This window comes from Engystomops pustulosus, chromosome 3, assembly GCF_040894005.1.
Source record: "Engystomops pustulosus chromosome 3, aEngPut4.maternal, whole genome shotgun sequence".
NCBI classification, from domain to species: Eukaryota; Metazoa; Chordata; class Amphibia; order Anura; family Leptodactylidae; genus Engystomops; species Engystomops pustulosus.
The window spans coordinates 188446597-188474449 of NC_092413.1; the positions used below are offsets into that span (position 1 = coordinate 188446597).

At 42.6% G+C, this 27853-nt stretch overlaps 2 protein-coding genes across 5 annotated transcripts; one reads left to right on the plus strand and one right to left on the minus strand.

Annotated features, from left to right (window-relative positions):
- On the minus strand, positions 1-19405 carry GK5 (glycerol kinase 5). Its single transcript, XM_072143401.1, has 16 exons — positions 18949-19405; positions 15905-15998; positions 15537-15612; positions 14476-14569; positions 12727-12858; positions 10405-10480; positions 8653-8714; positions 7045-7118; positions 6897-6957; positions 6690-6816; positions 6495-6599; positions 5560-5654; positions 2366-2469; positions 776-835; positions 565-698; positions 1-155 (listed from the first exon to the last, which is right to left on the minus strand). Exons 1-16 carry the CDS (start codon positions 19069-19071, stop codon positions 7-9), a joined length of 1566 nt encoding a protein of 521 aa, XP_071999502.1. The 5' UTR covers positions 19072-19405; the 3' UTR covers positions 1-6.
- Positions 19014-27793, plus strand: RNF168 (ring finger protein 168). Of its 4 annotated transcripts, none has more exons than XM_072143397.1 (7): positions 19014-19205; positions 20940-21276; positions 21356-21432; positions 23887-24066; positions 24303-24427; positions 25488-25560; positions 26406-27793. In XM_072143397.1, exons 2-7 carry the CDS (start codon positions 20964-20966, stop codon positions 27270-27272), a joined length of 1635 nt encoding a protein of 544 aa, XP_071999498.1. In that variant the 5' UTR covers positions 19014-19205; positions 20940-20963; the 3' UTR covers positions 27273-27793. The 4 variants fall into 4 exon arrangements, with proteins under 4 accessions (XP_071999498.1, XP_071999501.1, XP_071999499.1 ...); XM_072143400.1 differs by having other exon boundaries at positions 19014-19201; XM_072143398.1 differs by lacking the exon at positions 19014-19205 and adding an exon at positions 19301-19509.
- The last annotated feature ends 60 nt before the right edge of the window (positions 27794-27853 follow it).

Consider the following 27853-nt stretch of genomic DNA (forward strand, 5'->3'; position numbering starts at 1 on the left):
TAGCAGCTACGAGTCTCTATACCAGTTGGAGCATCGCTGTAGCGCCAGTTCCCAGCCCGTCATGGAGGACTCATAATCTTTTAGCTTGCGCCCTGGTTCATACAAGACTTCTGGAGCTCTGAGCTTCTTCAATTCTTCTTTGGTGGACCAGAAACCTATAAATAAGTGGGAAAACATGTTATTGCAAAGAAGATACTTTATACGATCTTCTGACATCCATGGCTGTATCTATAGTTCACACATGGCTTATATTAAATGGGTTTTGATTGCACCATATATACGTTCTCAGTTTAAGAAACGACTCAGTGGGAGCCCCTACTGCAATTACGGCTTCTGGCCACTATGCAAAGTATGGAGCCAGCTGATTAAGGCTCAATACCCTGTATTTTCAGCTGATTAGATAATGGACTCACACACAATTACAATGTGGCATAAGGGGAGGAAAGGTTGCAGATTCTGGGCTATGCGCTAGGAATTCCGGCTTTTTCATGACAACAGAAAACAGGCGTACAAGCCATGAAAAATACCTTGGGCCTTTCTGTCAAATGTAATACAAAGACTTACCTACAGCCAAGCCAGCTAGAAAAGCAGCGCCCAGGGAGGACATGTCTGTGTGCTTTGGTTTATCAATGGTTTGGCCAAATAAATCTGCAGTCATCTGCATCACAAAGCTGTTGTTACTGACTCCTCCATCAGCCCTGCAAGGGGGAGAACCACCCATTAGAGCAATGAAAATAGATATCAGGATATACTTATATACTGGTTATGTACATACCTGATTTTTGAGATCTTAATAGAGGTCTCTCTCTGCATGGTTTCATACAGCTGCCTATTCCTTTGTAAAAAAAAAATAAAAAATAAATAAAAAATAATATAAATATATATAACACAAACAAAAAGGAGAGAACATAACGAATATAGAAATGATACTATAATACAGATAGAAGGACACACAAAATACAAGCAGCAGAATTGACGTTGACAAAAGGTTTAAGAAACTAACCACGCAGAGTCAGCTTGGTCAGAACAACTGTTCAGTGCGGGGTAAAGTGTTAGTTTATCAATATCTGATCTGTGAGAGACCAAGTGTAGATCATTAAAATTTTGTGGACAACCTCTAATATTTTGACAAATCTTGGGCTACATGAACACATACGGCGCCATGGAGAGAAGGAGGGGTGACCCCTCCCCATAGAGATACATGCCACATGGCGCCATAACACAGGGAGAGATAGGACATGTCCTATCTTTTCCTTGTGTACGGAGCGGTACGGTGCCGCAATCTCTCTGTGCAGCCATTGCAGTCTATGGCCGTTTGCATGGGGCCTAAGGGCCAGTTTTACTTCCGTTCAGACTTCCATTATTATCTTCCGTTTTAAATGTTGAAAAGTCTAAAGGATCTATGAAAATTTTGCATTGATTTCAATGCACTTTGTTATCCGTTGGTATCGGTGTTTACCTCCTCCGTTAGGCCGTCCATTGCGTTATTTCTTTCCATACTATTGTTAACATTCTTTTCCATGGCTGACGGATGGTCTTTATTTGTATCAGTTTGCACCATCAGTTAATCCATCTTTTTTTTTTATACTGAGCATGCACGGATTTTAAATTCCAAAGTTTCAATTGAATTTAAATTCAAAAGCAGAGGAATTAGAAAAAAAAAAAAAAAAACGGTAACAAACGGTTGTTAAGCAACATTTAGAACGATTTGTTTAAAGGCATCCTTTAAAAAAACAAACCTCATATATAGCTACTGATGGATCCCTCCAAATCTAAATTACAATCTGTTATTTCCAAAATCAGAAACTACTAGACAGATGTCTGAATGCAGTTGTGACCTTGGCCTTACAGGTGACTGTGGTTTATATTATCGTTTAGTTTTTATATGATAAATAAAGAGGGATACATTTTTTTTTTTTTTTTTTTTTAACTTTATTGACTTTTACTTTTTTTTTCTTTACTCCCAGTGTAACCTAAAAAACGCAAATCATAGACTGCACTGTGTAATACAAGTACCGTATTTTTCGGACTATAAGGCGCACCATCAATAAATGCCTGGTAAATCGTCTAGGTTCATATATAAGGCGCACCGGATTATAAGGATGAATGACCAGCAGGTGGCAGACCTGTGCACAGTTCAAGGCAGCTGTTGTCTGTAAGTACGGTTCATATATAAGGCGCACTGGACTATAAGGCGCACCTTTGATTTCTGAGAAAAATCAAAGGATTTTTTGTGCGTCTTATAGTCTGAACAATATGGTACTAAGACAGAAGACCCCTCAGCACCATTTGTGGAGTGCAACCGGGGGACCATTCTCGGGGCAGATTTTAATGAAATAAAGTTAATGTGCATTTAGTAGTTTACCTAAAAGCCACAGACTCCAGTATGGCTCGTACGAGGTGGCACTTGGTGGTGGAAGGCTTCAGTCCCATGAAGGAGGCGCATGCATAAGGATCATTCACTGGAGCCTAAATAGACAGAAAACATTTAGCAGGAAGAACGTGCTCCCTGCCACTGCCTTCCATAATATAGTAATAGAGAGACACTTACATACATGTACCGGCAGCAGGGAGGGAGAAAACAGACACGTTACAAGCAGACAGTACACACTCTATATGCATCATCGCTGTCTCTAGGGACGTATATGCATATAACACATAGGCCCACGCATAACGTGCACAATTCAAGACACCATGGAGCAAGCGCTTGTTAAAAGTCGCAGGTGAACCTCAAGGCACTGCATCCCGTCATTGAGGCTGCGGTCACACGTGGCGTTTACATTGCGTTTTGAAACTCAATACAAAAGCTGAGGAGAGTTGCCTGATTACATTGCATTTTGTATGTGTAATGTTAACCGAATGTGAACGCACCCCTATGGGGGAGATTTATCATAGGTTTCTGAGCTAAAACTGTTCTAGTTGCCGATGGAACAATCAGAACTCAGCTTTAATTTTATAAACAGCTGTGAAAAAATGAAAGCTGAGCTCTGATTGGTGCCATGGGCAACTAAAACAGTTCTGCTCTAAGAGACTTATGCTAAATCTCCCAATGGATTGTGAATGTGAACACACATTGCATTAAGCCCTTTTTCACACAAACGTATGATTTCTTCAGCCGTGTATTCCTGTGCTGTATCAATCAGAATATGCGTGACGTTTTTCTTCCGTAATTGCACGTATATCACTGTGCGTATCCGTATAAAATTTGGTCGACTGGCAAATGATTCCTGGCGGACTATTGGCTGGCTGACAGAATGCACCGATGTTCCGATTGGGTTTCCATGGGACCTACAAAATGGAAATACTGGAGAAAATAGAACATGCTCTATATTTTTACGTTTCGCTCGCTCACGATATGGTGGACGAAATGGCCATGTTAATGGATAGCCGTATTGGCCATTGAAATGAATGAGGCCACATGCTACCCATATTAAAACGATATGTTGCGGCGAGCTTATGGACGTTTTCATACGTTCCTGTGAAACAAGCCCAACACAGCGATTACAAAATGCAAATGTGAACACAGTATAACACGACAAATCACCTCTCCTCAGCTGTTGTATTAGGTTTCAAAATGCCATGTGTGAACGCAGCCTCAAAAGAAATGCATGTTAATCCGATTCAATCCTATAAAAGAGCAGCCAATTACAGCATGTTTGCATTTATTTTGTGAATCCCATGCAGAATCCTGAAATGGGTAACAATGCAACCACATAAAAGCACAATGTCGCCATAGTGTCACATGCTGAATGTCTCTGCATAGGTGGATCAATAGGACGTGAGGATAGCCCTTTTAAGGACTAATCCTCACGTCCTCGCACTTTTTTGGAAACTTTTATTCGGCACATATGTAAATTTTTTTATGCGGCTACTGGGGCGTGGAGTAGCCGCATCTGAGGTTACACGAGGCGGCTACTCCACGCCCCGGTAGCCTCTTTTCTCCTCCTACTTACAATCTTCGGAGCGCAGCTACGAGGAAGCTGCGCGCCCTCGTCCGACGATCCTGCCGTCTGCGCATGCGCAGAACAGCAGGATCGTCGGACGAGGGCGCGCAGCTTCCTCGTAGCTGCGCTCCGAAGATTGTAAGTAGGAGGAGAAAAGAGGCTACCGGGGCGTGGAGTAGCCGCCTCGTGTAACCTCAGATGCGGCTACTCCACGCCCCAGTAGCCGCATTAAAAAATTTACATATGTGCCGAATAAAAGTTTCCAAAAAAGTGCGAGGACGTGAGGATTAGTCCTTAAAAGGGCTATCCTCACGTCCTATTGATCCACCTACCACCCAATCTACCTTTATAGGTAGATTTGTGGTGGTAGGTTCCCTTTAAAGCAAACTACATAAAATCAATAGAACTATGTATGTACAAGGGCAGTAACGCTACTCCTGGGGCAATACCACCACTGTCGGCTCAGTGTATGGTTTGCAGGTCTCCAAGAGCTGGACATAGCTGCTGTGACTCAGTTTCTGCTCCCTTCCTCCTCGAAGACATCTCTGTAGTCTGACACAACACTGATCTTTTGTCCATCTTGCAGAATTCAGCAAAAACAGTTAATCAGAATGTGGGCATTTAAATGGAATCCGTCCCAAAAATTAACTTAAGAAAACTGCAAATGAGGCTGAAGTGCTTTAGGTTGTCCACAGAGCCCCTGAGCTCCACAGTAATGTCCTCATCCTTCCACCTACGTCACTCTTGGAGCCGCAGCCCTTGGGAGCTAAAACACTTCAGTCTGATTTGCATATTTCTAAGTGGAGTTTTTTCATGGAAGGAACTGCTAAAAAATATTCACAAAGGTAACATAGCAGTTAGTTCAGGTATGTAAACTGTGACAACAGATTCCCTTTAAAATGGGGTTTTCCCACGAATCAAGTTAGATGCTACAGGATAGGGCCGAACTTGCTGATCCGTGGGGGTTTCAGTGATGAGACCCCCCCCCCCCAGATCACGATGGGGGTTCCAGGTACTTCGGTCGGACCCCTCGTTGCTCCGTCAGACCGTGCATGAGCAGTCTGCTCCATTCATCTCTATAGAGCTGACAGATCCGGTGAGCGCAGCGCTCTACAATTTGCATCAGCTCCGTTGAGATGTATGGAGCAGAACGGTCATGCACGGCCGTCTGCTCCATTACTCTCCCAGAGCAACGACGAGTCCAACTGAGGTACCTGGAAACCCATTGGACCCCTTGTTTTCGTGATCTGAAGGGGTCTCAGTGATCAGCAAGTTAAGCCCTATCCTGTGGTAAACCACTTTAAGCAGCCAAGAAAGTGGAGATAATAGCATTTTGTTCTGTTGGATTGCAAGTTATTTCACATAAACTTGTTCAGATGATACATGCAGTGTTTGCTGAAAAGCTAGAGACCCTATAAATGTGGAATCCATATCTAAATGCAATCAGGGTGTAGCACATGACCTTACATTCACTTAGGATACGGCCTGATCTTATTAGCGTTTTAAGTGAAACGCATGCGACTGCTTATTACTGCAAACCTGTAAACGCATTAGCTGTAAACGCAGCGCTAACGGTACGTGTGAACGCACCCTTAGGCTATGCTGAAGGCATTACCTGCAGGCCGGTAAAGGATGGTACAAAATAAATCCCTTCACAGTCTGGGACATCTCTGGCCATTAACTCTGTGTCAGCGAAATCTGTGAAAAGATCTTAGGAATGGAAACATTTTTTTATCATTCAAAGCCTTTATTGAAACACATGTTAACACATAAGGGTGCCTAACTAATACACTGATCACATGCAAGACGAGTTCCTTTACCACGGATATAGTAACCACCTGACTGACTTTTAAGCATCTATACAACGTTTTTAAAATTTTATTTAATGGTTTATTTGTTTTAACAGAAACAAAGAAAAAGCTATTGTGTTTCTATAATTTCATATGATTGGTAAATACATTTCTAACATCCATTCTAGAGGTTATAACAAAATAAAGTAATCTCTTATAATATTTCTTTACATGGGACCTTTCCCCACCTCACACATTTAGTGATCAACTTACCTTAATGTAGCTACACAGATCCTGAATTTAGAGTATCTGACCGTTATAGTCCTCTCCACTGTCAGAGAGGAGGTGTTGGTCATAACACGTGCCCTCCGAACCAGCACCATCCTTTCTGACCGTGGAGAGGAATACAATGCTCACATACTGGGACTCATAGCTCAGCAACTGTGGGGGTTAGAAAGAAGTGTCAAAGTGCCCCAGGATATGTGTAGCAGCCCCTATAGTATGGTATAGCCATTTCCACCTGTGTGAGGTGTTGAAAGGTCATCTTTAAAGGAACTGTCCTATGAACAAGAAGCCAAGAACAGTGCACGACCATCTCCGGTAGTCCAAAGGACAATGAATGCAGTGCAGCAGACATGAGCTCCCTTTGCCTACCCCCCAATCAAGTCTCCGGTTGGTGATCAGCCAATGGAAAGACAGGATTTATCTTCTATAATTACAAATAATTTCTAGCTATTCTGAAGACTTACTTAGCACTTACTCAGCTCTTGTGCCCATTTGATCGCCGTCCCTGTATCGGAGGCATTACCCTCTGCTAAACACACCAACTCATTGCCGATCTTCCAGCCCACTAGAGGGTATAGACCTTACAGGAAGAAGAACACAAGAACAATTAGATAACTTTACTAAATATGTTATGGTAAGTTATGGAATAACAGCCAATCTTGCCCATCACCTGCTATAGACGTGTGCAGATTGCTCCCAGTATTGATGGTCATAAATGTTCCAGTTCCCATTGTCAATTTAACATCCCCCACATCAAAACAGCACTGTCCGAACATCCCAGCCTGCTGGTCCGCCACCTGTACAATTATAAAGTGATGATAAATGTGAAAAGTAATTGCTTTTACCAAAACTCAGGAACATGTATGATATCACTCACCAATGCCCGAATAGGTACAGAAACACCAAATATGCTGGGATCCACTTCTCCAAAGTTATGACTAAAGAAAGGATAAAAGGGAATCTAAGGACAGAAATTACCCACATACAGGATGGATACAGACCATAAGAAACCTGAGTGACCGTACCTGGTATCCTCCACAGGAGGAAATATAGATATAGGGATGGAGAGCAGCGAGCACAGGAAGGAGCTCCAGCACATCTACAATACAAGGACAGGATCACTTATATGAGATAATATAATGTATGAATCAGGGCCAGTGTAGAAAATATCTGTTAGAAACAAAAAGATTTGGACCAGAATTGGTTTGGCTTTGGGTTAATCTGTGTGTTCCCATTGGTAATCATTCTTTACACCCCTGTACAGGGATCTGGAAGACAAAAGGCAGGTCAGAGGTCCCAGGGGTCAGGTAAGGAATAGTCAGAGACGGACCAGGATGGGGGCAGGCAGAACACAAGCAGAGACCAAGATGCAGACCATTTGTCAAGATAAGGTTTCGGTCAAGCGGTGTCATAGTAAGCCATAGGGCATTAAAGAGCAACTCTAAATCCCCCCCCCCTCACAAATCAATAACAACTTTGTCTATTAAATTTGTTACCTATATCCAGCGGTTTCTTTGCTATACCCCTTTAGATTATATCTGTGCTGAAGAAGCTTCTTCCTCTGGCTGTGCTGACAAGCCATGGAGTCCGTCCTATAAACAAATCTACGGACTCCTGGGAGGGGAGGGGCTGCTGCTCCCTGCTCACAGAGGAGGAGATTATGTGACTGTGCTCTCTCAGTGTATGTAGCAGGGCTGAGTATGTTCAGGACAGTGGATATATACGTCTCCTACACAGAACAGTGACGTACAAGAACTACACTGTTCCCTATCAGTTCCTCCATGCCAGTCTGTAATTCTACAGAACGTTCTATGTCACTCTCTGTACCTCTCTCCTTATAACTTTACAGTTGCGCTTTAAGTCTTCACGTTAAAGTGGTATTCCCACGAAAACAATTCAGGATAACAAAATAACACATTCTCTAACTCCCTGTTATTAACATAAATACAACATTTCCCAGATATAATTCCAACATGTCTCTATCAGTCCTGGTATATACAATTTTGGTTGCCCCAGGATCCGAAAATCTTCTGACTATGGTTGGGCAGGATAGATTCTTCTCATGAATAGCAACTCTTGTCTGAACACTACAGTGCTCTCTGCCTTCTGTCCCCGCATTACAAGACCAGCTCAGACACAGGCACAAGAGAAGATTACTCTACAAGCTACATATAAGATAAGGTCTTTAACCAGTGGGTGTGTTTGTTACAGCGGAGATGTGGCAGAGCTGAAGTGTTTTATATCCCTCTCATGGATCTCATTATTTCTAATCTGTCTCATTTTTCTATGTGTCAGATACTAGTAGAATGTTCAGAAGGTAAATGAAAGTGTAGATAAGCCTGTACCCTGATAATCAAAAGCACATTGTCAGCACACAGCACCTCGTAGCACAGGGGGATCATGAAGTGTCTAAAGAAAGACCCCGTAAAATTGTAACGCAAGGGGTTAAAAATAAGCTTTATATTGTAAACATAATTTGGGAATTATAAATTTTAAAACCCTTTTAATCATGTGATATAAACTTAAGCTTTCAAAAAAGCTGAAGCCTGAATGACAGCCATGGGTAACTGTTGACACTGGACATAGAAACGTTCAGTGTTCTCACTTCTGAGGAACATGTTGCGTCCACTTACCAGGTAGGGATCAAAAATTGCAGTCCCACTCGCATTGGAATAGTCTGTTGCAAACACAGAGCCTGAAAAACAAAAAACATTCATTAGTCCACAACACTTTATTCATCCAAAAACAGGGGCACAACTAAAATAAAAAGTAAACTTTTAAATAGAATATGTTAAATATTGGGCTGTTTTTAAATATAATAATGAAGTCAGAAGAATTATTGTTATTCTTGTGTAAATAGTTATATTTTAGCAGTTTATTTTCTGCCAAGTGTACACCACTATGAACTAGTTCAATTTTATTCAAAAGGAGAATGGGAAAAGAAGGGAAAAGTGGCAGTAAAAATTAACTTTTATTCTTTATTATTCTAAAAAAGATAATGCTCTTAATTAAATTGAGTGAAATTTATTAAAATCAAAAAACTGATAGGGAAAGTTTTGGGGATATTCTTCCCCTACATGCAAGTATAGACCCCTATAATTTAATTTGCATGTGATCCCCTGAATTGAGGGATTCATAAGAGGGTTGGTAGAATTCTTATTCCACCATTCTTTTTGCTAGCAACTTCATGTAATAAGTAACCTTAGTTATCTTTGTGCTATGTTGTTTGTTTAGAGATCAATTATCTGTTCACACATCATTAAGGAAACAATGTTGCAAGTCGTTGTACTCCGTGCGTCTGTTTCTTCACACACACACCGAGTCAGTTAACATTTAGCAGAGTGCGATGTGAGATCTTTCAATTAGAAGTCACAAGCATATATGTGATGTTTCATTTAGATGTCACTGGCATATATGTAGATTTTATTACTTATAACACTGTCTCATCACTATTTATTAGGATCTCTTTTAATTCTTTCTTATTGTGATTCTATTCACTCTGCTTGCATGAGTCTCAGCGGTCTAGTGTGATCGCATGCCGCGGAGCTCTCAAGCTAAGTTGATGTGTCAGGTAGTCACAAATGTGCGCTCACAGATTATATCTGCACTGTGAGACGTAATTGCGCTTCACTTGTTGTCCCAAACTGGCGCGTTATACGCCGGCAGAAAGTTACACTGCGTGTGTCGCGTGCTGACAGGAGAGCGCTTTCTCCAACTTATACTATAAGGTGCTGTAGTGCTTCATTCTTTTCCCCGCGTTTGCGAGGATTTGTAGCCACTGTCAAAAGCTCCTGACACTGGTTACTTCTATTACAGAGTTGCTATCTATCCCTCATTATCATTAGTAAAACTTTCCCTACTGAACCCTACGACCGTTTCGCCGCCATAATGCGGCTTCATCTAGGGGTAACTAAGGTTACTTATTACATGAAGTTGCTAGCAAAAAGAATGGTGGAATAAGAATTCTACCAACCCTCTTATGAATCCCTCAATTCAGGGGATCACATGCAAATTAAATTATAGGGGTCTATACTTGCATGTAGGGGAAGAATATCCCCAAAACTTTCCCTATCAGTTTTTTTATTTTAATAAATTTCACTCAATTTAATTAAGAGCATTATCTTTTTTAGAATAATAAAGAATAAAAGTTAATTTTTGCTGTTTTTAAATATACTTAGAAAATATTTTTTGTAATTTTGTATTTTATTTTTAAATTTATTTATATTTTACACAATTTATTTGGCACATAAAGAGCTCATCACCTGTCCCTATGTTTAATATTAGCCGAACGTGATACAAATCTTATTATTGAAAAGTTTCATATTATTAGAAGACGCTCTGATGCTTTAGTCTCTGTTGTAAATTCCTGTACACTTGGCACTTACCATTTGTGAGTTTATACAGTAGCCATGTGTCAATGGTCCCGAAACAACAGTTGTCCTCTTCTGCCGCTTGACGCACCTGGAAAATAGAAAGTAGATACAAATTAATGGATGTCCACCACCAGATTACTGGTGGTAGAGTGTCCTAATTAGGCTGCTTGTTCCATCTAGGGCAGTGATGGCAAACCTTGTAGAGACCGGGTGCCCAAACTTCAACCAAAACCTACTTATTTACCATCAAGTGCCAACTTGACAATTTAAACAGTAACTTATTGCTCTCTTTTGTTCCACAACAGTCAATCGTATCAGCCCCCTGAGGACACCAATACAGTTGAAAGCAGGAAGGCAAATTCAGACATCATTGTAGCTTCTCTCCAGGGTCTCTCTCTACAGGAAGAATCGTGGGGCAAGTAGTAGGACCTCCAAAAATATTCTACGTCACAGGATACGTCACTTTAAGAATGCCAAGAGCTGTATCTCAATTGTCTAGGACTGCAGGAAGATTTAAGTCCTGTCTGGTGAACTTTGACTTGGGGCGACAGCCTGGGTGCCCTCAGAAAGGGCTCCGAGTGCCACCTCTGGCACTCGTGCCATAGGTTCACCATCACTGATCTAGGGGATGGAGGAACCTTTTTTTACAAGTTTAATAACGAAATATTAACTTTTAAAAACAGCCGGAGGTGCTCAGGATGCAGGGCCATCAATTACAGTTCTACGGTGGGGAGAGCTTTACTATAGTGTTAAACTCTCCACCTTCTTGACATACTAAAACCAATTTACATCTCACTTTAAAGTTGATTTTCGGATGATACAGCCGCACTAGACGATAAAAAGAAACACAATCTAGAAACTGCTCTGCTGCTTCATAACATTCTGGTAGTGGTTTATTAGGCCAGTTTCTGATGACAGGTTCCCTTCAATTCATTGCACATTTTGCGTCTTCTGGGCACTTTCTTGTTGGCCACCGCTAGGGGGAACACCAGACACATTGGGGCTCATTTACTAAGGATCCCGTGGCCATTTTCGTTGGGTTTCCCGACTTTTCGGGAATCGCGCCGGGGATTGTGTCGCACGCGATTGGACTAAGCGCAGGATTTAACATTCAAATTTGTGTCACAAGCCAAGCACTTACATACACCGGGAAGAAGAAGGTGAACTCCGGCAGACCTGAGCAGGGAGCGACACATGCAGGATATCGGGCGCGGGATCTACGCGGATCGCGGCAGATGTGCATTCCGGTGGACACTCCGGATGATCCCTGCTGTGCGTTGTTCGACAAGAATGAACTTTGCCGCGATTCACAAAGATCGTGCGCCCGATATCCTGCATGTGACGCTCCCTGCTCCGACAGAGTTCACCTTCTTCTTCGTGGTGCATGTAAGTGCATTGTCTCGCGACACAGATTGAATGTTAAATCCCACGCTCAGTCCGAATCCGACGGCCCACCTCCCGAGTTCTGTCGCATGAAAGCCAGTGCAATTGAAGCACAATCCCCAGTTAAATACCTATCACAGCAGCGCAAATCCCGAAATTTCTAAAATCCAACGAAAGTGCGATCCGTGGGACCCTTAGTAACTAAGCCCCATTGATTTATGATGCTGCTATCAAGTATCACAGTGATTCTCTGATGAAGGCTGCAGACAATTAACCACTGAACTAGGATTGTGTTGGTTAGAAGCAGAATGGGACCACCAATTGTTGTGATCAGTAAGGTCTTAGTGGCGAAGTTCCCAATATATGTATTTGATGGGTAAAATCCCCTTTAGGTTGTGGACACATGGGTCTGAAAAAGGGGTGTGTCGTTGTTAAAAAGTGGGGGGGCCTCATTGGAAATAGCCTATGTGCCAGAAAATGTATTGTTCTGGTGCAGTAAACTAGACCAACTACTAGGCGGTGCAAAGTACAACTCACCAGTCTTACACTGCACCAGATTCATCATCCAGCATCAGACACGGTGATAAATGTGGTGCAACGGAGATCTCTAGATCTACTCTCCACTGGTCTAATGACACACTAATACACCTCCTAATGGATGATTGATCTGGTGCAGTGTAAGACTGGCGAGTTGTACTTTGCACCTCCTATAAGTTGGTCTAGTTTGCTGCTCCTCAATATAAAATATTCTGGTGCACAGGAAATTTTCTGTCCAACCAAGCAACCAACCCACCACGCCCTTTTGGATTAAATGGAAAACTGCTTAAAAATGCTCTAAAACAAAGAGGTGCAGGACATTTCATCTGAAAATTACGCCAGTATTCTGGCGTGGATAGACTGAAACATCTCTCCTAGGCTGTGATTGCTCTAAACAAATGTTCTGGTCTTTACCTCTGGAATGTTCTGTAAGACCCAGGCCAGTCGCAGGGACACGTGCTGAGGGGTGAAGTTGATCAGGCTCGCTGCTAAAAACCGCTTTCTTCGAGTGAAAAAGTGAAGGAACTTACAGGAACCATGAACAGCCTTAAGAAATAAAAAGAGTTAACCCTCCATCCTCATAGACTGTAAGCTCTTGTGATCAGGGACTTTCTTCCTATTATTACTCTGTAATATCTCTGTATATGTACCACATGATCTGTACAGCAAAATATCATGGCGCCATATGAAGATCTTAGCAAGAGTGTAAAATTAGTGTGCACACAGAGGACAGGACACCCAGGGATATACAGTAAGGTTAATACGTGAAGTCTTTAAAGAGAACCGCCCATGCAAATTAACCCACCCAAAATAAATACTTCATTAAAAACCATTATTTCCCTTATCCCTAAATTGTTCCCTTCTATGGCAGCAGTGTTAAAAAAATCAGCTTGTAAACTTATATACTAATTCCCTGATGTGAGTCCACTGAGGTCCTGCATTTTCAGTGGTTACTTCTCTGCCCTGCCTTCTTGTACATGATTGACTGGTCTCACTGAGGTGCAGAACATCCAAAGAGAGCTCTGTCACATCATTGGGCACTTCATGTCATGTGACCAGATTGATGTAATCTAAGTTCCTGTTACATTTGCACAGTCTATGCCATGTATGTATCTGATCACATGAAATCACACCAGCCTCATGGGGGCCTCTTTGATTTTATATAATTAGATAGAAAAAAGGGGTAGAAGTTACAAATGTGACATCACCCTGGTCACATGGGGGGAGCAGTAGATGGGAGGGGTCGGTCGAGCAGGGGAATCCTTCTCCGATGCCAAGAAATATAATATAAAGATTTTATATGGATGTAAGGGAAACAGTTGTAGCTAAAAGAAGGGTGTCAGTTAATAGGACTGTATAGGAACCTAGCTGTATATGTGATAATGTGGTGACAGGTTCCCTTTAAAGGAAACCTACCACTTAGAATGGTCGGTGTAAGCAGTAAATACCGAGCACCAGCTCAGGGTGAGCTGGTGCCGGTGCTTACTTTCGTTAATGTTATAAACCGCGGTATCGCGGTTTTAACACTTTTTAAACTCTAGAGCAGAAGAGGCTTCGGCACTGCACGCGACCATGCGCGCGCAACGTCTCCGTAATTTCCTATGTAGGCGCGCGCATGATCGTGCGCAGGCAGTGCCGAAGCGCCTTCTGCTCTAGAGTTTAAAAAGTGTTAAAACCGCAATACCGCGGTTTATAACACTAACGAAAGTAAGTACCGGCACCAGCTCACCCTGATCTGGTGCCCGGTACTTACAGCTTACCCCTACCATTCTAAATGGTAGGTTTCCTTTAAATATTGTTTAACTAAATAATGGTTGCTTTAGATATAATCAAAAATCTGACATTTTCAAAAACAGCTGGCATTTATTATGTTATTCTGACTAAAAACCTAAACTATCATAATTGTCAGACAAGCTTCCTCCACTCTATATCTGGGCTGAATATTTGCACTTATAGGGATATATCTGTATTACATTTTATAATCCAATTTAATAAGGATTATGATTTTTAAGCCATAATGTAAAACACTAAATTTTTACTCATGACCATTATGGTGACTTCATTGGCTTTTTGTGGTGGATTCTAAGTATCTCATCCACGTCTTAAAATCTGCTATTATTTTCGCTGTAAGTGAATGAGCCTTTAGAGGAGTGCAGTAGTTACCTTTAAGAGTAGAGAGCTGTTCCAGGAACTGACCAGCTCGGCCGCCCGCAGGTCCTGCCAGCTGATGAAGTTATGGAAGGGCTTTCCAGTCTTCCTGAAAACATGAAAAGTCAACTTCAAAAAGCCTGTTCTTAATAATTTTCATATGCCAGACATCCCCTTTAAGCAACTATGATTCAAACAAGTTAACACCAAGTAGGATTTTGCAGATCATTAAATCTATCACCAAACAATATTGTGAATTCCCATGTGACTTTTTGCTATTCTGCCACACGTGAAATTGCAAAAATATGGGCAAGACATGACTTCCTGTGGCCGATAGATTTACACAAGTGTTACGCTGCAGGAGATGACTCGCATACTGTAACTAATATGTTACCTAACTACAGCTGCAATTCAGGAATTAAGAAATAAAAGATATATTGTTGGTGACGACAGATTAGAATTGTGACTCCAAATATATAAATATATATGTGCGATTTATGAGAGATCACCCTCACCAATTTTTAACCTGTTTTGTTAAGCAATTTGGTACCAATATTTACGACTATGATCAGTCTGTGAATGGTGGACTATGCACTGGATGGATTTCACAGACCGGCCACAGTGCAGAAGATGGGCCTCCAGGCATTATAGTGATACAAGATACAAGGAGTCCCTGCTTTCCTATTGTAACCGTGATCACAGTTGTTGCAAAGGGAAGAAGTGACTCTCACACACCACCATAGCTGGTCTATGAATCACAGACCGACCACAGTATCCAGGACATGACACCTTGCATCATATATACCCATGAAGCAAGGAGTCCCTGTTGTTAGGCAGAACAGCAGAATTGTACCATATTCAGGAATGGCCTCCCTGTATGGCACTTGATGGCACTATATAAATAAAGATTATTATTATCAATATGATGTATGGAGTCCAATCCTCTGTACTGTGGCCGGTCCCTGAAATCCAACCAGTGCATATTCTATGATTCAAGGATTCACAGCCGTCTGAATGAGCTCTTAATTTGAAAAGATCATGAATTACTGTGACACTACTCATCATTTACAACCTACTTGTTCCAGGTAATGAAAGTTGCTCTTTGTGTAGAAATTCCAAGCCCAGCGACTTGACTAAGATGGATCCCGGCATCTGCGAAGACGTAAATAACATCTGAAGTATAAGGCGTTAGCAGTAATCTCCTGTGAGCAGGGCACTCACTCCTATTGTTCCATATGACTGTTTGTACTTTGTAATGTAATATAGTTGTATATGTCCCCTATGATTTATAAAGCGCTACGGAATATGATGGCGCCATATAAATAAAGATTATTATTGTAACAGTGAAAGCATCAACATCACATTGCAGAATAGAATACATTGCAGAACAGATATAAACATCACTTTAAAAAAAATAATAATAAATAAATGAAATTAAAATCACCTTTCACGGCTTCCTTCACCACACTCACAAACTGCTTCCACAGCTCCTCGGGGTCGATCTCCACCTGTCCACGGCAGGGGTACAAAACTTTTATCTGCCAAGAAAGAAAATGAACACATATAACAATGGTTTTTTTTTAATGTACCGTATTTAAGCTTCAGCCATGGCCTTTACTTCTAAATACATGAGAAATATCATTTAGAAGTCAAAGGTGCCCCCTGTCCATCAACAGGACAGTCTTGTAAGGTTTGGAAAAGTTTTGTCCTGATCTCATAGTACAAGTTACTATTCCAGGCTTTCAGTATGTATAATATTTGGATCTGCCAATAAACCTCAGCCAAATGCCAAGCTAAGTATGTGACCAATTCTTATGAACAAAGATAGGTTTTACTTTGGTTTTATATATTATATTATGTAATTATTATACTGGTCCAATTACCAGTTGTTGTTATCACTACTACTATGTGTTTTGTCAGGTTCATTGACATCAACTCATGCCACAGTAAACCAGTAGATATCTGTAGTAAGTGACAGTACTATGTCCTATTATGGCTGCTGAGTATGGGGAGACAGGAACATAGTCCATTCTGTATCTTATCTGGGATTTACCTCTGTCTCATCATTCCTTGGACCATGGGGTGACAAAAGGAAGGGTGTGTGTCCAAGAGGAGACTACACCTATAACAATACACTGAGCTGTGTTATTAGTCAGGTTACTGGAGGGCATTGGGAATACACATGGAAAGTGAGAAGTATTTTCATCTTATGACTCCATGGTTACTGCTTCTCTGCAGTATTATAAGGAGTGGATGATATCTTTGAAGTATTTTTCTTTGATACGTATTGTAGTTGTACTAGTCCTTTGTTATTCTCCTTAGAATTTACTAACTGGGTGTTAGACTACGTGCAAGTTTGTTTTTACAGAACAATCTGTTCAGAAATTCTAGGTGGAGTCTGGTAAATCCCAAACACTAAGTAAGGTGTAAAGTACCACTCTAAAGGGGGGAGGTGGGGGTATAGTCAAAGCACCATATAACTGATGATGCGTCATAGTTCAAAATTTGACTGCGCCAATATTATCAGGTCCTGCTCGCAGGTAACATAAGAGGTGGTGGAACAGTTTTCAACCATGGGCCTTAAAATTTGACATAAGTGTTATACATAGACAGGGGCGCAACTAGTGGGGTAGCAGCCACTGCAGCTGCTATGGGGCACGCAGTGTCAGGGGGCCCCAGCAACTGTGATATTGGGTTTGTCTATATGTTGTATCTAAGTATATGTGGTGTGTGTATGTTTATGCAGTGTGTGTGTACATACTATAAAAAATGTATATAAATATGTGTGGTTGTATGAACAGGAGTGTACAAATATATAATATATTTTTATAATGAGAAATGGGGCCCCATTCAGAAGTCTTCTATGGGGCTCTGTCTCTCCTGGTTACGCCCCTGCACACAGAGTGGACTGAACCCCTTTGACTCTTTTAGGACCAATGGTCATTGGTGCCCGAATACCCAGATCAAATTTTGCAGTTCATTCTGTTTCTTCAATATCCTTGGAAGAGCTTTACACCCCATAACTATTTTTACTTTGTTTTTAACTCATGACAAATTAGATTTCAACTTGATGAAATAGTTTTATTATTTACAAGTTTCATTTTTATAGAATTAAAAGACAAATGACTAAAATAAAAAATAAAGTGAAAAAATAAGCTTTTTTTTGTCATATTGCTCATTAAAGTAGTAAAATTTATCCTCAGCATCATTCCATCGCCCTGCCCAAGTTTAGCTCCAGATGCAGAGGGTGCATGTACTTCTGTTCGCTCTCTGTCTCCCTGCACATCTTTCTCTATATTTATTTCTATGTACCACAGAACCAGAGATATCTACTGTTATATTTTTCATGATGGCTTAAGATGTGCCATCTGCAAGGGCTACGTATACGAAAGGGTTAAGAGGAGGAGGGAATGGAGACTAATCTCTTGTTCTGGACACTAAAATGTACAAAAGGTTTCAGGATTACACGATAAAAATGTGCACTTTGACAACTAATGCAGAGGATCTGGTTGCAGTGTAACACACCTAGACAAATAATCCGCTTATAGTAATAGCAGATCACCGCCTATGTGGCAGGTAAAATGTATAGACACCCACTGGACTTTAGTACATTCAAGTATAATCACTCGATGTTACACACACACTCTGATTGATGACAACTGCATGGAGAGGATTGGGGTCACGGTATCAGTGCAAAGACCCCCCACTAATCACATACTAAAAACATATGATAACATATCAGTATTAAAAATGCTTGAAGAAAGACCCCTTTAATTAGAGCCATAACCTCCATGTGTTGGAGATACCCGAGCGCTGTGCTTGACAATTTGTTACACTCCTTACTATAGAATGGAAGCAGAAAGACATAGACTTGACCTTCTGCTTCATCCAATTAGTAAGAACAGGACCTCCATCGATCCTGTGGATAGAGGATAACTGTCAAACTTTGTACAAGGATTTAAAAAAATAAAAATAAAAAAAAATTATTCATCATCTCTCCTTAGGGAAATTAATAAATACCGGTATATAATTGGGTAGGCTGTGGTTGTAGGATTACTCCAATGTGCTCCCCTTCCTCGATCTGCAACATCACGTCCATTGCTCTATTTAATTTATAATAATTCCTTTATATACACAGCGCCGCACAGAGCTTTCCAAATCGGTCCCTGTCCCCATGGGGCTCACAACCTACCAGTATGTTTTGGAGTGTGGGAGGAAACCAGAGGACCCCGATGAAACCCACACAAACACAGAGAGAACATACAAACTCTTTGCAGATGTTGACCCTGGGACTTGAACCTAGGTCCCCAGCGCTGCAAGGCTGCAGTGCTAACCACAGAGCCACCATGCACAATATTCTCTATACCTCCTGCTGCTGCATATAGATAACTCTTCCTGCTCCTGAGCCTGTCCTGGACATGATGCCCAGCGCCCACATGACACATGGGTGCTCCATCTCCTATACACAGGGTGCACCTCCTGACATACCTTGTCCTCCGCGCTCCCACACACCTCGGCGGCCGGGTTGTACACGTGACAGCGCAGCACCGTGCTCCCCACGTCCACAGCCAGCAGCAGGCGCTCCCGGTAGCCGTTCCTGGCAGATCCCATGGTCGCTCATCGAGCCCAGACTTCTCTTGGGCGGGGCTACAGCTGGTGGAGCCATGTTTACGGGGGGCGGGGCTTAGTGTCTAGAAGGATTGCAGTGATTACTAACAAGTGGACGCCATCTTTACTACTGGCAGGTATCTGAGGCGGCTATACTCAGAACGTAACACATAGATTGATATAGACTGTAAATCTGGTTATGAGAAATGAATACGAGGGCGGCAGGTTTATGAGTCGCTCCTGACGCTAAGATTGTGAGGCGTTTTGTCAGGCGCTGGTCATGGGCTACGGGAAAATGGCGTCGGCTGTCGGATTTTGTCCTCTAGCGAGAATCATATGTGTGGGTTTGGCGGGTGTGTGCTGAGGGAGATTAGCGCTCATTTTTTTTTGTTTGGCGCCAGATTGGTGATGGCGGAGCGGTCCTGTGCGGGATCGGTGGCGGTTAGTATCGGCCTGGACGTAGGACTGAGCGGAGACATGGCTGTGCTGTCAGGAGGGACGTGTACAGACATGTTCTGTGTGCGGTGTGAGAGGCTGACGTGTATGAGACCCAATGTCATCACTGTATACATGACACTTATGTGTGTGACAGCTGGGACCCCACTAATCTAGAGACAGGGGTCCCCAATAGTCACATGCCCCATAGAAGTGACTGGAGCTGCTGTCACATAGGACAATCGGGGACCATATTCCTGTCCTATAGGTGGGGGCACCAGTCACTGGTCTCGTCCCATGAATATCAGGAGGGTGTGGATAGATCTCAGGTGAGATCAACTTTTTGTGACTTCGGGTCACACCAGATCTAAAACTGTCGCGCGTCCTCCTGCTACATACAATCCCCACCCAGAATGGGCTAGTGGTGGCCGTATGTGGTACATTTCACATGACTTTCATTTATATGATGAAATCTACCATAAAAATCCATAATAAACCACTTACCCATAGACCCAGGCGCTGTGACTGTGCTAATCTCCTTATATTTCATATCCATGGGCTCGTCCAGATGGATGTTTTGACATCAGTATGCGATCAGCTCACATACTGACCCTTTGAGTGAACAATTTAAAACGCAAAAATTGAAAAGGGCTTTGGTGGGAAAGGGTTAAAGGGAACCTGTCACCTCCAATCAGCTAAATAAACCGCAGACAGTCCCTTGGAGAACACTAGAGTCCTCTCAATGCTTCTAATCCTGTTACTCTGCATTGTTGTTGTGTGATAAAAACAACTTTTATTCTTCTTGTCGTTGTTCATTTATTCAGCTTTCCGACCCACTCAAGCTCTGCCCGCCGGCTGCCCCCAGCTCTATGTCACTGGCATCAGCGTCCACGGCTTGTCCTTTAGATGTACATGGCGCTGGTGAGATTGAGAGCTAGCCATGCAGGCGCATGCGCAGTGCACATGAAGGGTTGGCCGTGCATGCCGATTGTCAACCATAGTCCATTTCTGGGGAGGTGTAAAAAGTTTGTGCACCCCTTAAGTCTAGGAGTTATTTATTTGTATTAATGAGAATTTCATACTCCTCTGCAAAAAAAATACTCATCAATAAACAGTGGAGTATTATTACCCTTCTGGAAAAATGTTAGTGCGACCTCTGGATTTGGAATCATTTGGAATTTTTTTTTTTTTGGAAAAGGGGGAATTTGGGACATTTCCACCAAATCTAAATTTGCTTTTCAGCAGCAGATTTATGACACGGAGGGAAAGACTCTGCTGTACTGTCGGGGCAATCACTGGTGGAGATTCCCGCAGCATCAGGGCAGCCGCTGCCATTAGAGAAGCTGACGGCCTGAGCAGAATTGTTAGTTGAGCCTGACAAATCTTTAATAATTTCTGAATATATAGACTGACCCCCTGCCATCTTCCTTCTGCAGATGATGAGTGAGATGTAAGGGAAAATGTCGAAAAAGAGGAAATTTCCGCTGCCGCGATCAGAGTGTATTTGTGGTATCTGTCGGGAGATCCTTCTGGAGCCGGTGACGCTGCCATGCAATCACACCTTGTGCCACCCATGTTTCCAATCGACTGTAGAAAAAGCCAGCTTGTGCTGTCCTTACTGCAGGCACAGAGTCTCCAATTGGGCACGGAAGAGCGCCCGCTCCGGTACTCTGGTGGATAAGGAACTATGGGAAGTTATACAGCGCCAGTACCCAGAGGAGTGTGAGCGCCGCACCCATGGACAGGACACAGCGGAGGACGACTTTGATGATGGTAAGAGAATAAAAATTACATTTATTAGTAAAATCCACACGTAGTATATATCCACACAAAGCTTTGTTGTGTATTCAAGGTCTAGCCATCTATCCAGCACCTCTTATATGCAAACCGGGAGAAATCCGGCAAGAATATGAGGCGGAAATTAGCAAGGTAAGAATGTCTTAAAGGTTCATTCACCTTACCATGGACGGTCTGTGAATCATGAATGCATTGCCCTGTTTCATGGGCCGACCACAGAGCGAAGGACAGGCATCACCGTTGCAGTTGGATCCATAAATATTTGGACAGAGACAACACTTTTCTAATTTTGGATCTGTACTTTACTGCAATGAACTTTGAACAAAACATTTCTGATCCAATTGAAGTTCAGACTTTTGACTTTAATTCAGTAGATTGAACAAAATGATTTTTTATACACAATCCCTTCATTTCAGGGGCTTAAAAGTAATTGGGCAGATTCAGTAATTTTAAATGTTATTTTCTAATACTTAGTGGATAACTTTGTTGGTAATTGCTGCCTGAAGTTTTAAACTCATGGACATGACTTTTGGTCCCTTTTGAAAAAAAAAAAAAAAGAAAACTTGGTGCATGTTAATAAGCACAGAGGAGGACCACGGACGATCGCATACGTGTTTGAATGCAAACGCTTGTGATCCGCAACCAGCCCCTGGTGTCTTGTATTGGCTAAATACTGATTGCCTGTGGGTGCGGTCACCCGTACCATTAACTCTGCGATTGGTAACCAGATCCTGGTTCTGGTTACTGATTGCTAGCGTTTTCCTAGAAATGCGTATGCAATCGGGCCGTATGCGTATGCTAGTGTTGCGTTTGTGAACACAGTACGTATGATCACACCCTAAATCCTTCATCCAGTTTTAATGTGGATACCCTAAAAAGTTGAAACTTCATGCGTTCACACATGTTGTCCTTTGGATGCAGCTGCTGCGGGAAGGATTGAATCGTCCCAGTGAGCTCAAAATCCAGGGGAGTATCCACTTAAACGCCGCGGTCATGCTTGATGGCTGTGAGTAAGGGGTTAAACACCCGGGACTGGAGAGTTTCCAATCCCATTTATTAGTGATAACACGGCTTACGTCCTGCAAGCACGGCGCGTCAGAATTTCCCTTAATGAACGCCGCAAAAAGCCGATATGGCAGTCATTAAGGGGTTAAAGGCGATGTCAATTAAGTTTCACCGTTCTAGCCCCTTTTAGACACTAATATTAAACTCTTTGAGCTTTAAACCCCTAGAGTTTTAAGTCTGTACACTTTCTTCTGTTAATAACCAGGGTGACTCCACACATTTACAGGACTCCCAGGCTAGAAGAGGATGGTGGGGGCTGAATATGGTACAAAGAGATTAATAAAGGGAAAGGTGTCACATTAGAAGAGTAGGGCATATTATATGTCGGCAAACCTGAGCCAGGAATTTTTCCGCAGCTTATTATTCTTCCTCCTTCTTTGGTTATCATATTTATAGTAACATTTTTAAGGGTTATTTTGAGATTTAGGAAAGGTGATCGAAATTATATTGGTGGAGTTAAAAGGCTAAAAGAGTTCATTGGGGAAAAAAAATCCTATGTAGAGTCCCTGGCCAGGTTCACCTCACTTGTTTTAGAGGCATACATAGAACTGAGCTTCTGGGTAGGAGACAAAACCCTGACCACCAACCTAGAGACACAACTGGCAGCAATGAGAGGATTACAAGTTTGAAGGATTGGAGCTCTCACATTGGAGTGTGATGGACGTTTTAGAAAACGGCAACAATTTTAATAAGCGCAAATGGCAATGTTCAGCAATGGTGTATGTAAAACACTTACATTGGTCAGCAGCGTGCACGGTAAGGAGAGAAGAGAACGCTGCAAAACAATCTTGGGGGGAGATTTTTCATTAGGCGGGATTTTGCACAGTTTAGACTGGGTGGTTTCCACTAGTCGGATTTATAGTCCGGTGTATGTGCAGTGGTAAATGCCTTCTGATGTGTGTGCTATGTGTGGTCTATGCGGATAGACTGCACCAGTCACACGTATGTTTAACATCTGCTCAATTTCTGCCTTTTTGCGATGGATTTGCACAAGAAATTCTCAGATACCTCAAACATAAAATTGAGCAAAAATGTTAAATTGTGCAAGTTTGAGATAAATCTCCCCCCTGTAGTAGCAATGGACCCACATACACCACCTCCTATGGGGTGTAGATTTCCAATAAAATTTGTGTTCTTTTGTAAATTCTCAGTTGATAAATGTGGTGTTGCACACTCTGTGGTGTATCTTTTCCGCCATTGTGTGACTTTAGAGTTGGGTTTTTTTTCTCACTAAAAAAAACATGCAGAAATGATGTTTGCGCAAAAAGAATCTACATAGGACTAATGATAAATCTCCCTCTTGGTGTGCATGTACAAATTTCACACCTAAAGATCAGAAGACGTATTAGAAGCATCAGACTGTGATGTCGTCCAACCTGAAATTATTTTAAAATCATTACCCAAGTAGTCGCCCATGTCAAGAAGAAGTCACAGATCTTGGCATAGTATACAGATTTGCCGTTGGTGGCCATAACATTGTAGCCATTGTAATCTCCTTTTTCTCCCTTTTTTTCTCCTCAGATTGAGGCCGAGAGACTTAGCAGAGAAGAGGAAGAGCGCAGAGCAAGTGAAGAGTATATCCGTAGACTTTTAGCTCAGGAAGAGGAAGAGCAGCGTTTGCAAGTGGAACGTGCGCAGAGACAATTGGAAGAGCAGCTGAAGCGCGACGAGGAGTTGGCGCGGATGTTAAGTGGTGACGTGGTAAGTTGGGTAAAAATTGCACCTCGCAAAACATACAATGGACGTCAGGATGTGTAACACCTGAAAGGATGGTCCATGCAGTAGCTATATGACACCAGAACCTGCCACTTTTTTTAGTAGCTGATAAAGCATTGCAAAGTTTAGTTTTGTTTGAGTGTAATCCAGACTGAGTATTACAAGTGAAATTTGGCTTGCAACAGGGGGGTGTAACCTGTACTGCTGGTTTAATCTTGTAGAATGACTCCACCGCATCTGCATTGTCATCCATCAATGAGGTACCTGTAGTCTCCAAGCAGACCCCCAACTCCAAGCAATCCAAAAATGTGAAGTGCAAACCAAAACAGTCTGGAGACATTGAAAGGTGAGGACTGACAATTGTGCCCTGTGTGTGTTTGTGTGTTTTACCCAATCTGCTAATAACGTTAAGGATGTATGAAGAGGGATGAGCCAATGGTGGTTATTTACTGAGAACTTCTACAGCGTTCGGTGCTGTTACCTGTTTAAATGCCGGAAGCATGTGCCCTGCGCGAATGGCTATTATCCTGCATATTGCGTTACTTTAACACCCTGATGCTCTGAGGTGTGGGGGTGTATGAAGAGGGCTCACGGGATGAGCCCTCTTCATACACAGGTGGGGTTTGTATCATATTGCAACAAACCCCCGCCGCTAATCACACCGATCGCGGCTATCAACCCTTCCGCTGCTGGTGTCATTTAAAAGACGGCTTCTGCCTCTTGATGTATTAGGCAGGCAGCTGCCCAACGTTTATTCTACGCCAGGCCCTGGTTTTTACATCTGAAAAGTCGCGGGCGGCAGCGAGTGGGCCGGAGCGGGGACAGTAACGCCACGTGCCTGCCCGGCCGTGCCCCCGCCTCACTGGCGTAAAGGTGGCGGGGAGTGCAAAATAAGTGCTAGCAATAAGCTAGCATTTGCGTTATTTTAGGGCCTGATAAATGTACCCCAGAAACTCTGCAAGCACGGCAAAATCCAAGATGGTGGCCCGACCCTGAAGTCAGAAGTTAAAGGGTCGTGTCTATGGGCATCTGAAATTGTGTACAGCAGTACTGATAGAGACCGGTAACAAAGAAACTTGTCTTTGTGGGAATACCCCTTTAATGGTTAACTTTATTCCTCAGTGGTATGAAGCAACTTTTTTTAAGGGGTTAAATTAAAAATTGGGGGAAAAAACATTTATTCCCAACGGGTCAACATTTGCCCAGTGTAAATGGGGCAATGGTATACATGCCTGATTAACCCAATTGCTGTGCACCCTCATGGGAATACTGTATTGTCAGCTTCCTTAGTTTTCATGTACACCACTGCCTCTTGTAATCGCTTGGAGACTAAGCAATAACCAGTCATACATCACTTTGGTTGCTTATATTACGTTGACATGTTGTGTTATTTTAAATCCTTACAGGTTTTTGTCCCCAAAAGCTGATAGAAGTGTTCACTTTCCAAGTTCTGCTCGAGTAAGAAGCGAAGATTTAAAGGTAAATCTATGTTGTGGGACAATCATTAGAAAGACCACTGAAATTGCTCATGTGTGATAATGTCTGTTTCTAATTTATGAAAAATCTGTTAAATCCATGCATGCAGTGAAGATTTGCAGATTTTTCAAGCCATGCAGTGTCTATAAATGTTGGAGATAGATGAGGGCTGTGCTCAGCTGTTACATTGACTGGAACAACAGGCTGTGCATCAGTAGGGGGACAACAGGATCCCTTCTCTCATGGTCAGTTGGGGTCCCAGCTCTCAGACCTCCACTGATCCTACTGTTACCACATAATCTCTTGGTACAAGGTAAGATAAATATTGAAGAGATCCCTATTAAAGGACAAGCACACTGACAATACTGGTGTGCGCCCCCTCTGGCAGGATGTGCTCTTATGCCCTGATTTTTACAACAAAAAGGATCTAGAAATTATGCCTGTGAGCCTTAGGGGCTCCCGCCTTAAAAACTATGGAGTCCCTCAGGCTCATTTGCATGTTTTTATAGCCTCGGTGTGCTTGGTTTACAATCCGTCATCCTGGTGGCCCCATTTTACACAACTGTAATTGTGATTGTGTTCTGGCCACACACATTGCGGCCAGATCACATCTATGGCACCTGGTCACAGTGACCGAGCCAGGTGGCTGTGCCACAATACAAAGCCCCCTAGGCTTTCAATGGTCATGGGGTGGGTTGTGGAGTTCTCACCCAAACTGGATGCCCAGCAAGCAAAGGGCCGTGTGGAAAATTTCTCTGAAGCCAAAGTACAAGTCCTGATGAGTTTGTTTTGTGCTTGCAGCTACAGCTCAGTTTTTGTTTATATAATAATATTTTTTGTCTTTTCAGAACATGAGTTCCAGTTTAGGAAGTAGAGGATGTATTCTGGACTCGGATGAAGACTCGATGCCATCACTCTCTCCTCAGTACATTCTTCCTCTTAGTAACAGAAAAGTGCAGGACTCTGATACCGACGTGTCGATACCTAGTCTATCCTATTACTCGCCTACTAATGAATCCCAGGGTGAGTTGATGGTAGCGGGCTCTTCTAGGGGTTCAGATGCTAGAACCAGAGAAGTTGGGGAAAGACCATCAGATATGGCTGCTATAGACTTGTCTCCTCCAATATCTTTTAATGGTCGTGATGGTAGCTGGAGCACTTCAGAATCGGACTGTATTACCAGTACTCCAGAGCAATGGGTTAAAACTACAAAGAAACGAACCCTCGAATCCACTGTAGATGTAGACGTCCACGTATCTGAAAAGCGTCAAAGGGTTTGCGACTCTATCCCAGGGTTACATACAGAACAGATAATGGAATTAGAGGAGGCTCTCATTCAGAGGAAACTGCAGGAGGAGCAGGACCGGATGCTGGCATTGAAGCTGCAGAAGCTTCTGGACAAGGAACAGAACACAGTGATCAGACAGAAAGGATCCCCTGATGAGTACAAACTGCGCCCGAAGAGAACAGCTCAGCAACCAGCCGACAGTACACCTCTGAAGGTGTCCAATGACAGCAGAGTGGAGAGTCCCGAAAGTGGGGACACGTCGGATGAAAACAAAAAGCCTGCCCCCAAAAAACGGGTGCAACAACCTCAAGCCAGAGTAGCCCGTTCATCGTCAAGAACCCAATCATCTGACGGGCTCAAAGTCTTACGGCCAAGTAACAAGCAGCAGACTATACTGGACATGTTTCACAGGTCGTCTGGAAAGTGACACTACAAGTGCCCCAGCTTGACATTTTATGATTTCGATGCTTGCGCCCCGGTTGCGGTGTTCACATTGTTGCCTTCGGTTAAATGCTGTTGCTGTTCTTGTATTTGAGTTGAGGGTTTTCATTTCTATACTTAGTAGCTTGTGTCCTTGTGATTCTTGGCACCAAGCAGGGAGCTGTGTGCTACAAGCCAATAATGGGAACGGAGGAACACATATGCTGGACTGGAGGCCTCATGGAAAAGGGTCTCAAAGCATCCTTTCAATTAAAGGAAGAAGTGACTCATGGGACCCCCTACAATCTTTGTTCCGACCTTCTCTTAAGAGATGAAATGGGAAATGATATTAATGCCCAATTGCTGCTACATTCACCCTCATTTTCATCCACAGTGAGGGGGGGGGGGGGGTTGTTCAAGAAACATGCACTTCATGCTGTTTTCAACAGATTTATTTTTTTGTTTCATGTTCAGTTCCATTTACAGTTTCCAGATATAATTGCTGTTTAATAAATGGCTTGTTAAGTATTGGGTTGATTTCTGCCCCACCTCCACCCAGGTCTCCCGGTTATGTGTGTCATTGTAATT